Source organism: Corythoichthys intestinalis, chromosome 14 (assembly GCF_030265065.1).
Source record: "Corythoichthys intestinalis isolate RoL2023-P3 chromosome 14, ASM3026506v1, whole genome shotgun sequence".
Classification (NCBI taxonomy): Eukaryota; Metazoa; Chordata; class Actinopteri; order Syngnathiformes; family Syngnathidae; genus Corythoichthys; species Corythoichthys intestinalis.
Window position 1 is genome coordinate 27,967,074 of NC_080408.1, and position 14,038 is coordinate 27,981,111.

General features: G+C 39.8%; 2 protein-coding genes across 2 annotated transcripts in view; one reads left to right on the forward strand and one right to left on the reverse strand.

The window, feature by feature from the left end:
* Nucleotides 1-14,038, reverse strand: part of brinp2 (bone morphogenetic protein/retinoic acid inducible neural-specific 2) — a 293,456-nt gene that overhangs the window by 187,238 nt on the left and 92,180 nt on the right. The gene's annotated exons all lie outside the window — the stretch shown is intronic.
* On the forward strand, nucleotides 6,984-8,521 carry LOC130930033 (uncharacterized protein K02A2.6-like). Its single transcript, XM_057857701.1, has one exon. The coding sequence runs from the start codon at nucleotides 7,561-7,563 to the stop codon at nucleotides 8,245-8,247; it is 687 nt and encodes a 228-aa protein (XP_057713684.1). The 5' UTR covers nucleotides 6,984-7,560; the 3' UTR covers nucleotides 8,248-8,521.

The window sequence follows — 14,038 nt, forward strand, 5'->3', positions numbered from 1 at the left end:
CATTTTGGAGGGAAAATGACAACTCGTACTCAATTTGGACATTTAGGGATGTATGTATTTACTAAGGGGTGTACTCACTTTTGTTGCCAGGGGTTTAGATATTAACGGCTATATTTTGAGTTATTTTGAGGGGAAAATAAATTAACTATCATATAAGCTGCACACAGACTACTTTTAATTGTGTCAAAGTGTCATTTTGTCAGTGTTCTCATTAAAAGATATAGTTAAATATATGCAGATATGCGAGGAGTGTACTCACTTTTGTGATACACTGTATGTGCTAACAAGGACATAACAAACATTCATAAATTCATTCAACAATGTAGTGCACTGGGGGCACACGTTATTTAACCCTTTAATGCCAGCAATATGAAGCAATTATCAGAGAATCCCAAAATTTGAAATATAAGGTCCTTATGAAACCTTTTTTTCAAATTTGTAAAAAGAAAAGTGAAAATTAATATGTGTAATAAGCGCTCAGACATCTATAACCCTTGCTAAATCCTGTTTGTTTTTTCCATAGAACCTGCAGATGCATGTGTTGACTTGCAGCCATTATTTTTCTTTTTTTTTTTTTGGAAAAAGAAATGTCAAAATTCTGAATTAGTCTCAAAATCATGAAATTTTAGGTGTATCAAATGTGATACGTTTGGCAATATAGGGTTAAGGATGCCTGTCACCATTAGCTGTTGTCGGACGCTGTGTGCATGTTATGGGCCGTTTACATGGTGATGGCAAAAACGGAAGGAGAAGACGCAAACTTTTGATTCCGAACTCGAAAGCAGAAGCATTCGACTGCAGGTATTGCTCTGCAAAAATATGAATGGAAAGCTCTCGCGCCAATGACGTCAGCACTCGCACACGTCAATTTGGGCATGCGCTAAACAATCAAAACAGCAGACATGGTGGAATGGCAGCTTTAATTTACTCTTTTTATAATATTTTTAATCCAAATATATTTTATATTTGCGTTTTTTTTCCTTTTGAAGAAAGAGAAAAAAAACGTGTTGATGCCATTGCTTTGTTTGTTGTTGTTTTTTTTGTTTTTGTTTTTTGGACAAGCAATGTTATACAATCATTTAACCCTTTAAGGTTAGGCCCTATTTTGTTTGATTTTGCATGCCTTTGATTTGCCTTTATATTTCAAAGAAATAATTGTTCACAATGGCCTTGTTTCGTCCCTTTTTTCAGGACACCTGGAACTTCTTGTCCAAACTGTTGTTTTCTTCACTGACCAATTACAAATCAACATTTTGGGAACAAGAAGACAATAAAATTCCAATTTTTTTGGGTCAAAATTTGCAATATTGATGTCCTATTGACAACCAAACAAGCTCAACGAACAGTTTTAAACCTTGATAATAACTATTAAACTAATTAAATCCTTGCCAACTTGAAGAATAAGCTTGATGTATAAAATTCTGAACTTGCCCTTTAAAATCACCCAGGCCTAACAGTATGACGGCAGAGCAGATTTGGTGCACACTTGCCTGATTAAGACTATGTTATGAATGAATTATACACTAAAAATAGATTTTCACTGGTTTCTCAGTAGTGGAAATAGCATTTGCAGAGAACCTCAACACCCCCCCCCCCCCCAAAAAAAAAAATAAATACAGGAAATATATGAAATGGCTTTTAATGCACTCACACTACTATCTCCCCAATTTATACATACACATCAGAAGTCTGAAGTGTTTTTCTGTTTTTGCAAATATGACAGGAAAGAATAAAATCATCACCTTCACGATACCGTTCTCTCATTTAGAAGGCTTAAAGAGCGAGGGTTTTTCGTCACACTCCTTTAATCCAAACATTGAAAAATCCTCCCCTGGCTGTTTAGAATTGCTAAAGCCATTTTATGAATCATTTTTTCAGAGTGGTATGAGTGTGAAGTGGTTGCATACATGTGATTTCATTCCACTCTAATAGCACTGAGATGGGATAAACTGAGTGGGAATGAGATGGGGAAAATAGATTGAGTTGGGGTCTGTGATGGCCTTAAAGATACAAATAGATTATGCTGAGCAGCTGAAACGTGCAAAAGAAAAAAAACAAACACAACAAAACATGTAAGGCTTGCTCTCAATTTGAACAAACCAATCCCTATTGGAACATGGTCATAACACACTAAATATTAAGCTGCTTTGGGGGGGTTTGAAAAATAATGAGAAGAAATTGTTAGGATTTTTCACAAGACTCACTCCTTGTAACAAATTTTATCAGCAGAGTGAGTTTACCATTTCCCTCTAATTAATTTGTGTAAATTGGCTTCCTTGTTTCTAGTGTCACACAAAGACTGAAAAGACCATCTGTGTACTGTGCAGCTGCATTAGTTGAGATCCAGGTGTTAGTTCTTTATTTATTTTTAATCCTTGTGTAGAATGGTAACACTAACTGCTAGGAGTCTTTACAATGAATGAATACAGATATTTCAGGTCCCTCGGCAGCAGGAGACTTAAAGGAAGTCAAATTCTCAGGCACCAGCAAACAGATATTGATTTTGTAAAACATCAGAAAAGGTGCTAGAAAAGGAACGACACTGTGAAATTGTTTTCAAGTTAGAAGTGCACATAACCATATGTGACTCAGCACAACACAATAAATGACAGTGGCAGAAAACAAAGGTTTTGGTTTAATCAGAAAGAGAATAATCTCAACTTTACAACGAATGACATAACCATTTTATAATGAAATTTAGTCTAACAAGATATACATTTTAAGTATTGGATCCATCTTGAATATGGAAAGTATATATAGCAGTGGGTGATCTAACGAAATAAAATCAGTTTTCCATCCATACATTTTCAACAACGCTCTTCTTAGTGAGTCAGGGTCCCCCCAGGATTGATAAATCTAAATTCAAGACTTTTAAGACCTTTTTTAATGCCATTTCAACTGAAAATTAATACTTTTCTCGCACCCATTATTTAGATAATATTGAATCATATTGAAAAAATAAAGCACTGAACATCACATTTAACCTCAATTACTAAGTGTGTTTGACAAAAGAATGCACATTTATTTAAGATACAATCAAAAAACATTTAAATATAAAGTCTTTCAGAATTTTTTTTCCCAGGATAAAATGGATTTTACACTATTATGGTAAATCAACTTCAGAAATTACATTTGCAATACAACAGGTTTCCCTTTTAAGAGGACCTAGTCAAGGTGGTAGGTAGGTGATTGTCAAGTTGGCCACCTTAACTGTAAAGTGCTTGCAATGGCATACCGCAAGCAGCACGTCACTTCCGCTCATTAATATTCATGACATTAGCTACTGTTGCTAAGTAGGGACAGGCCACCGTTTGTCCCTAATAGGAAATGAATGGAAATCGTGTACGAAGGAGATGTTTACAGAGCTAAACCTACCAATTCTCTCCGAAAATGATGTGCCTGGTGCCAAATTGACTGGCAAAGATGTGGAATAACATAAAAATGTTCAATTAAAGAGAAGGCTTTAGTGTCGTAGGCTGAAAAAGACGAAAAAAACGAGCCGACCTAAGCATAGCTTTAGCTTTTTTATCGACGCGACTGACAATGACATTCTCCTGTTTCAACAAGCTATCCTTTACCATCAGCCCTGTCTTTCTTATATATCCTCTGGTTGTCCTACGTCTCTTACCGTTCTTGGGGGTAATTTAGTTAGCTTTGTGTAGCGATTGCAAATGCTACTCAGTGACAGCCAACGGACACTTTAATTTTTTCATTGATAACACATCTTAATCATATAATTTATTTACACTTCCTCCTTACTAAAGTTGTTTTGTTATATATATATATATATATATATATATATATATAACAGAAACGGTAACAGTGGCAGTCAGATACCATCGTAATTCTTTTCAGGTCATTCATTGTCAGACAGAAGCCGTACGGCACAACGTTACGCTAAAAGAATAAGTTAAAAATATAAAAATGGCTTACCTCTTTGTCCTCTGAAAGACCATGCCAACCCAACATAATGTTTACTGCATATGAAATGTGAATGAATTCACCAAGCTGGTGTTAAAGTCCGCGCAAGTTGATTCGGTCTTCACATTTTTTCCTCCCGAGTTTTTGGTTTCCGGAAACGTAAGAAGAAACATCCTTCATGTGTCGTTATGTCTAGAGTCGTTTCTACAAGTTCCAAAAAAGCAATGCGTGATCGGCATGTTCGTTTTTGAAAGATTACCAGAGAAAAGTAGCACTAATTGCATTGTATCAATGCGAGGGTGGGTCTATAATGTCCCACTTCGGCTTTACTTCCGCTTTACGATGCGACGTCACGGTCTAAAAATAGCCTGCGATCGGTACGCCATTGGCAGTGACAGTTTAAAAAACAGCCACTAAATGGCAGTAGTTTACCATTAATTACCACGAAATAAAAAAGCTACATATGACCATTTCCCTTGGTAATCGTTTTTTTCTAATCACATTACAAGAAGTATACAAAACACATGTTAATCCTTTGTTAGCTATTGAAGACATTTCTTTTAAGCAGAGAAAATACATACTCTTATTTAATCAAGAAAAACATTTAAATATACCAGGAGGGGTTTTACCATCACCTACATTATACATTACACCTACATTATATTGCCTATCACCATGCCATGTTATTCAGATCAACGTTACCCCGCACTCGTTCCAATAATAGAGCGTGTCAACCGTGTTGTGTATCTGAGAGTGATGGTGAATCTACGACTCCGGTTTATCCATGCTAAGGCTAGTCCACCTGCCAATACCCCATTGAACATGGCTAACTCGAGTTAAAAAGGCGACATTCACATTCATTCGAAAGGCAAACCGTGCAGAAATACATTATAGCATCTAACACATTTTAAATGGAGAAATTGGCAACTTACTTTGAAATGTTAAGCAGGTCCACTGCCTTCGCATGGCCCATAAACTGCGACCCAAAGTATCTGGATGCGACTTGGTTGCCGATCCAATACCTCACATGCTGGTCCAACTGTTTGGACTTGGTTGTCTTGTTGAGGCTTTCGTCAAACATAACAACTAAGGCATCTGAGCAGTTCCTTGCGTTAACACACAGTACTGTGCGATTGCCTGCTGTTGTAATGTTGATGCTAATGATGCTAACAGCGCGCACGCACGAGGTGCAGTGCATCGTAAAAATTCTACGCGTCATCTTCGTTATGGATTAAAAAAAAAAAAAAAAAAAAACTTCGTCACGGATATAATTTAAGTTGCACTGAGATGTTGTTGAAAATTAAAACCACGGTGAAAAAATTCCAGACTTACGACAGCTAATTTAATACTTTTAATACCTTTAATAATGGAAAACTAAATTCAATGCTTTTTTAATACTTTTAATAACCCGCGGGTACCCTGTGAGTGTCGCTTGAACCCGTGCTGTCTGGCTTTGGGCAAAAGGCCGACTACACCCCCATCTGGTTGCCAGTCAGTCACAAGGCGCAAACAGATACAGAAGATGGTAAATGATGTTATACTTGTATAGCGCTTTTCCACCTTTCAAGGCGCTCAAGACCATTCCTACTCATATTCAACCAATTACTGAGTAGAAATCGACCCCACACTACCAGAGTCAATGTAAGGCGAATGTACCCCTACGAGTAGTTTCAGTTGTCAGTTGTTATTTTGTTTTCGATACTTTATGCGACCCAGCATAGCAAACAAAAAATTAAAGAGGCGGAAGTCCTAAAATGCTAAAAAAGAACTTGTTTTAAAAAAATAAAAAATAAAAATCTAAACGTACTCAATTTTAACCTTATTGAATATTTTAAACCAGTGGTTCTTAACCTGGTTCATCAAACCCCAGGGGTTCGGTGAGTAAGTCCAAGGGGTTTGGCAAAAGTTTGGGATACACAGGAGCCAATTTTCATACTCTGACTAGGGCTGGGCGATATGGCCTTAAGTACGTATCACGATAAATTCAGCAGATTTACCTCGATAACGATAAATGACGATAAATTCGCCCAAGCGGACTGTTATATAATTTGAAAATTGGAATCAATGCATGGAATACAAATTAACCGTTTCTCGTTAAATTTATTTACCAGCTTTCAATTTAACAACTACACATGCAGTCTAAACATTAAGTATATATAAAAAAAAATCTTGTAAACAATGAGAATTCTAGTGTGAACCTTTATAACAACTTGTATGACTTGAAAAATGTACAACATTATAAAAAGCAATATGACGACTGTGCAAACATGTCACTGTGACAAATTTATGTCACACTGCTGTTGCCATAGTGTGCACTTCCTGTGGGTGTGGTATTACAGTATAAAAAGGAATCTCTGTTATGTCTCTGTGACATATATGATGAGAAGCACACTGAATAAAGAAGTGTTGTTCCATTCAAGTCTCGGCCTTACATGTACTTAGATCAGGGAAGTACATAACAAAAGTGGCGACGAGGACGTCTGGACCTGCGTCAGCTTGGACGTGCTGTTTTTGGAGTTTACTGCGGGTCGCGGTGCTCCTGGGGACAGACGGCGCCGACCTCAGCTTCCACGTCGTGACTTCGTGGGGAGGACGAGCGGGGTTTTCAAAAGGAGCTTGAAGGTGCTGTATAACCAGGCGCTATGGCGGGAGTTATCGGCTCTGTTGGTCTTTTTGATGAGCTTGTGGAACACTGGAGCTCGTACACAGAGCGGTTCGGCTATTTCGTGGAAGCTAACGAAATAGCGGAAGAGAAAGTGGTGCCCACGTTTTTGAGCGTTATTGAGCCAAAGACTTTCAATTTACTGAGAAACTTGCTTCAACCCGATAAACCTGGTAGTAAAACGTACAGGGAAATCGTGGAAACTCTTAATGGACATTTTTCACCCAAGCCCCTTGTGATAGCAGAGAGATTCCGATTTCACAGGAGAAATCAGGAAGAGGGGGAATCTGTCACTATGTTCGTAGCGGCGCTGCGGAAGCTGGCTGAACATTGTGAGTTTGGTGATGTTTTAGAAGACACATTAAGAGACAGATTGGTATGTGGACTGAGAAACGAAGCAACACAAAAGTTACTCTCAGAAAGTGGACTGACATTAAAGAAAGCCTTTGATGTAAGCATGGCTATGGAAATGGCTTCAAAGGAGGCTCAACAACTGAACATTACGAGCAGAATACACCAAGTGGCAAGTACCCAAAGCAATGTTGCTGGTCCCGGTTTTAGGTGCGGTAAAACAGGGCACCTTTCCTCCACCTGCTGGTGCAAAGAAATGAACTGTCATCATTGTGGGAAGAAGGGTCATGTTGAGCGTGCCTGTCGGAAAAAAACAAGCACAGACAAAGATAAGGAAATGAATGACAAGAAGAAAACAAAGAAATATGTCAAAGCGGTAGAGAGTGCCTCTACTTCCGAAGATGAAAGTGACGTGCACACCGTGCATGTAATGAGCGTGGACGGGAAGTCAGGGTGTTACTGGGTCACACCAAAGTTAGAGGGTCACCCAGTCAAAATGCAAATAGATACTGGATCACAGGCATCGCTTGTGTCTTACCAAGTCTAACTGTTTGAGACACCTTCCATTAAGACCATCAGACACTGTGTTCAAAGCGTACACTGGACACAAAGTGCACATCAAAGGAATGACTGACATTACTGTGCAATGCAAGGATCAAACTGCTAAACTTCCAGTGTATGTCACAAAAGGGAATTTTGCTTCCATAATGGGACGACTGTGGATTAATGCACTTCGTGTAAATTGGCTAGGAGTTCGGCAGCTGTCAGACGGTTCTTCACAACTACAAGTCATACTGGACAAGAATGAAGAGGTTTTCCGTGAGGAATTGGGCAGCATGAAGGACATTACCGTGGAATTGCACATTAAACCAGGAAGCAAACCTGTGTTTATGAAGGCTAGGACAGTGCCGTATGCTATTCGTGACAAAGTCGAGGCTGACCTGGATGCGTTGGTCAAAAGTGGGGTTTTGGAACCAGTCACCACCAGCGAATGGGCGACACCAATTGTGCCGGTTCCGAAAAAGAATGGCGGAATTCGCACATGTGGCGATTTTAAAGTGACTTTGAATCCGGTGCTTTGTGTGGAGCAGTACCCACTTCCATTGATTGATGATTTGTTTGCAGGTCTGAGCGGTGGTCAAAAATTCAGCAAAATTGACCTCAACCAAGCTTATCTGCAGATGCATGTGGATGAAGAATCACGGGAGTGGCTGACAATTAACACGCACAAGGGACTTTTCAGATATTGCAGATTACCTTTTGGCATCACATCTGCTCCTGCTCTGTTTCAACGGGCTATGGATCAAATTTGAGTGGATTGCCAGGAGTACAATGTTACTTGGATGACATTCTCTGCACCGGTGCCAACGACGAGGAGCATCTTCGCAACCTGGATACTGTCTTAAAAAGGCTAAGGCAGTATGGTCTTCGAGTGCGCAAGGAAAAATGTGAATTTTTGAGACCATCGGTGGAGTATCTCGGGCATGTGATAGACCACGAAGGACTACACAAGGCTCCATCAAAGACAAAGGCAATTGTGGATGCACCCGCCCCAGAAAATGTGAGTCAGCTTAGATCTTTTTTAGGTCTATTGAACTACTATGGACGGTTTATTCAGCAAAGATGTAAAATGGAAATGGACGAATGAGTGTAACAAAGCTTTTCGAAATGCGAAAAACGCCCTGATTTCATCAGATGTTCTCACTCATTTCAACCCATCCAATACAGCTGGCATGTGATGCTTCACCCAATGGGGTGGGTGCTGTCATCTCCCATGTGTTCCCGAACGGAGATGAAAGACCAATTGCTTTCGCATCGAGAACACTTAACAAAGCAGAGTCAAACTATGCTCAGTTGGAACGAGAAGCATTGAGCATTATTTTTGGTGTGAGGAAGTTCCACCAATATTTGTATGGAAGGAAGTTTACTCTGTTAACGGATCACAGACCACTGACAACGATTTTGGGACCTCATGCAGGAATCCCTTCACTGGCTGCTGCACGTCTTCAGAGGTGGGCTTTGTTGTTATCAGCTCACTCATACGACATCAAGTATCGTAAATCTGATTTGCATTGCAATGCTGATGGACTTTCGAGGTTGCCGCTTCCTGTCACAAAACATGAACCTACCTCAGTGGACATATTCTATTTCCGAAATGTTGAACATGCACCAATTTCAGCGTCGCAAGTAAAACGTGCAACTCGGAACGACCCCGACCTGTCGGTCGTCATGGACATGGTAATTAAAGGACAAACCAAGTGTGAGAACACCGCTCTCAAACCTTTTTTGGATAGAAGGTGGGAACTTTCTGTTCAATCGGGTTGTTTGCTGTGGGGGAGGAGAGTGATTGTGCCACAGTCACTGCGTGCTAAAATGCTTGCGCAACTGCATGCAGGTCACAGTGGTATTGTTAAAATGAAAGAAATGGCAAGAAGTTATTTTTGGTGGCCAGGATTAGATAAACAGATCGAAGAGACGGTAAAAAGTTGTTCATCTTGCCAGAAGATTCGCAACAATCCACCTGCAGCCCCACTTCATCCTTGGGATTTTCCTCAGGACCCTTGGCACCGCATTCATATTGACTTTGCGGGGCCTTTTGAAAATCGAATGTTTCTGGTTGCTATTGATGCCCATAGTAAGTGGCCAGAGGTAGCTATCATGAAATCAACCACATCGGAAAAGGCAATTGAGAAGTTAGGGGAGATTTTTAGTCGTTTCGGAGCCCCTGCACAACTCGTCTCAGACAATGGCCCCCAATTTGTGTCAAAAGAAATGGTTGAATTCCTGCAAGCCAATGGGGTTCAACACATTAGGTCGGCTCCCTATCACCCGGCAACCAACGGCCTGGCAGAGAGGTTTGTGCAGACCCTCAAACATGCTCTCAAAGCATCACAAGGGCAAAGTACACTCCATCAGAAACTACACGAATTTCTCCTCAAATACCGAACATCTGTGCATGCAACTACCAAAGTATCGCCAGCGAGCCTCATGTTTTCTTGAGAGATACGAACTGGCATGGATCTTCTGAAACCACCAACCCTGAGTGAGATTGTTCAAATGTATCAACGGAAGCAAGTCAAGTACAGAGACCTGCATTCCAAGAACCGAGTTTTTGCACCTGGTGACTCCGTTATGGCCCGGAGTTACCAGAGTAAGGAAAAGTGGGCCCCTGCCACCAACATTGCTCAAACCGGGCCTGTTTCCTACACCGTTCAGACAGCTGATGGTGTTTGGCGTCGCCATGTGGATCAATTGTTGAGAAGCACACTGAATAAAGAAGTGTTGTTCCATTCAAGTCTCGGCCTTACATGTACTTAGATCAGGGAAGTACATAACAGTCACTGCAACACAAATGACTTGCAGCTTTAACAGTACACTTTAGACAACTTATTGGTAATGGCTGCTGTGACATAATTATTCAACACAAGTGTTTACGTCAAGGTTTCAGGTTTTTTTTTTCCAGAACATTTTTAATACATGCACCCCCAACACAGACACAACCAGATTAAAGCTGTATTGCTCTGATGCCAATGAAACATTTAAGATTTTATGATGGCAGAATAAAGCAAACACATACAGGAAAATAGCTGTGGCCATTAAACTGTCATATTATATATAGGCTTCACTGTTGGATTATACTTTATGCTGAGTGCTTTTCCATCATCAAAGCTTTCAGAGAAATCACACAGAGATTCCAAATGACGCAACATAATGATTGCTACATGAAGTCCGTTCCCAGTCCACTCATTAATTTCAGCCGTTTTGACATGGTTAGAGCCGCTATCCGACTCCATCACGTTCATTTGTACCGTTAGCCGCTAGCGTTAGCCTGTGGCTTGGCTACCAGAAGAAAGCACTGAAAGCATCCTCTCCTGAAATCGTGTGAACCACGGAGGTCAGCGGGTGAAAGCCCGTCTGGAACCCGCCAAGAGTTTATTAAATGTTGGGTGAAAGTTTGGCAAAGCTCCCTTAAGCCCGACTCCATCACGTTTACTTGTAGCGTTAGCCGCTAGCGTTAGCCTACCGGGCTTCTGTTTGTTTGGCTTCCTGAAAACCACGTGACTCCATATGTAAGCACACTGACTGCTTTCTTAAAGGGGAATGAACATAGCCAAACAACAAAGAGTCAAAGCGGGATGAAACGACTATATTTTCTTGTTTTATTAACCCTTTAACACCTAAGCCTATTTTAGCCGAATTTGCATGCATTTGATGTTGCCTTTATATTTCAAAGAAAAAAATGTTCACAATGGCCAAGTTGGGTCCCTTTTTTCAGGACACCTTGAACTTCATGTCCAAACTGTTGTTTTCTTCACTGACCAATTATAATCCACATTTTGGACCCAAAAAGACATAAAAATCCCGAAATCTTTTTTCAAAATTTTTAATGTTGATGTCCCATTGACAACCAAACATGCTCGTCCAACCGTTTTGAAGCTTGATAATATTTATTCAACTTGTTAGGATAAACATTGAATAGAAAAAAATAAGATTGAATAGTTTTATGTTTGACAATTCAACACAAACCGCAGGTATGGTCATAGGCGTTTTTGGCCTTTACACATACTATGGTCAAAACAGGTTATATACAGTGCAAAATAGTGAAAAAAAAGATTATATATATCATCTAACACACAAAGGGTTTGGAGGATATCTCTTTGTGAAGTTAGGTGTTGTACCCATCACCTTGTCAAAAGTATATACGTACATGCAGTCAAGCTTCTTGAACACACATCTACATAAAATTGAAAAGATTATAGGGAAGAAAAAATATATATCACATAGAAAAAAAGTATTTTAAAAAATATTGACAAGTAGTACAGTTCAATTCAAATTTTTCAGGCATGCGACCCAAGAAAGTTTTTTTTGTTGTTGTTTTTTTTTGGCGCACTCAATAAAGCTTCTTCTTGAACAGGTCACGGAGCTGTGTCACACACAATGTCAGTCACACAGCCTACTCTTTCGCCGTTTGCGCACTGCTGTCACTTCTACTCGCCGAGACAGCGACTCATTCAAACAAAACAACGACAAATACGGCTCACCTTCTTCCTTGAGTTAATGAAATAATGCATTAGCTTGCGCTAAGTGTAGTTTTAGATTTATTCTGCCTGTTTCAAAGTCGCTCGCTCAAACCAACCGGCCGTTGCTTGCTTCACATGCCTCACTTTCATCAGTTGGCGCCTCGCTCGGAAATTTATTAAAAATGATCACATTCGATTCGTCCTTCTTGACATCACAACGGCTCTTGGGATATGTAGTCTTTTGTGCTGCTTTCGGTTTTGAAAAAAGACAAGAAATGATGGAAATATGGAGGTAGATACATGGTCCATGCAGCGTTTTAATGCATATTTATGAGTGCAATAAAAATATAAAATTCAAATGACATTATCTCCCGTTTTTCTTGGTCGATTGACTTCAAATAAAAACTGGTGTGGACATCAACTTCCGCACTTTCAAATGAGACCAACCAGCGGCACGTGGGCAGCGTAATTACAGCGTGACGAAGCTTCAAAGACGTTATGTGTAAACACGTCGCTGCAGACACGTTCGGTGTTAAAGGGTTAAATTACCGAATTTACCGACATGGTCAAAATTACATCAGTCATCGTGAAGAATTTCGGTAATGGTAAATTTTCGGTTTACCGCCCTGCTCTAACTCTGACTAAAGGCAAAGTGTCATTATAGACTAGGTTTTGGACTGGTTTGCCACAAATTTACAGGCTTTATTCAATTTCTTTTGACTGCTAGCCCTCTAGCTTACGGAAGGAGAAACTGGTTTGCTCAGTGGAGGGTTGACACTTGGTATTCTAAAAGTATAACAGACCTACAGGCAGCGTAAACTGCTCAGATAATTATGAAAAAAAAATGGTGTCATTTTACACCATGAAAATAGTATGGATGTAAAGATTTGACAATAAAAAGAGAAGGAATACATGAAAACAAAAAAGGAATAATTAAATTAAATTAAAACTAATTTATCATTCAATTTAATTGATTAGATGTTGCAGCCTTATAAAATACCCTTCTCCACTCTATAGTTTACTACTTTGACACTTTGACTGTACCACTTTAGGAAAAGCCCAATCCTTTTCTAACCACCACAAATTAAGAGCTGCTGAGGCTCATCTGTGAGTCTTAACTTTCTGTTTTAAATCATCCTGGCAGACCCTAATGGTATCAGAGCTTAATGACGTTATCGGAACCACAACATGTGTAAACTCATTCAATTCAAATTCATTCACAGAGCATTCAAAATAAAATTGAATAGGAATGGAAGAGTAGGCTGTACAAATCATTTTGAGCATTTAAAGAATTATTTTAATCCTCTGGTTCGTGCAAAAGTAAATGTATGTTTACTGTAACTGAGTGTGTGTGTGTGTGGGGGGGGGGGGGGGGTGGACTTGAAACACTCACTGTTTGTTTCACTCTTCAGCAAAACTGGATACCTGCATCACTGAAGTGAGTCTAAATGCATTTTAGATGTTGAAAGGCTGTGTGCTCTATTTCCAGCACTGACAAACTGTGGTCTTAATTAATAATGAGCAGTTGGGTTGGCTGCCAAAGCTTCAAGTACACATAACTACAGAGCACAACTTTCATGCCATCTATTGGTTCAAAAGATAAATGAGGTGAAAGATAAGCAGAGGTCAGCTGTTTTTTAAAGAAAAGTCCCTTTCTTAAGTTAAACAAAATATAACACTTAAATAGTAGCTTGGAAGACAGATCTGAGAACATAATTATTTAAATTATAGCCAAGAGGATTACTGCACACCTCTCTTAGTTTAGGCTATGACGCTCAAGGCACAACACCCGTGGCAGGGCTGCCATGCCAACTCTAATTATGCAGTCTACAAAACGGCAGACTCCCACAGGAGGATGCAATGCAGCCAACAGCTAACGAGAAACAAACACTTTCCTTTTCTTGATACTCAGTGAGCGATGCGGATGCACAGAGCATCTTAGGCTCTCAGAGAGAAAAGGCCAAAGGTAGCTGAGATGAAGGTGTGCATGCATTTGTTGTTGTTGTTGTTGTCGGGAGGGTAAGCGGTATGGGATGTAGCAAAAAAAAAAAAAAAACAGTACTTCATGAAAATGACCAGCTAG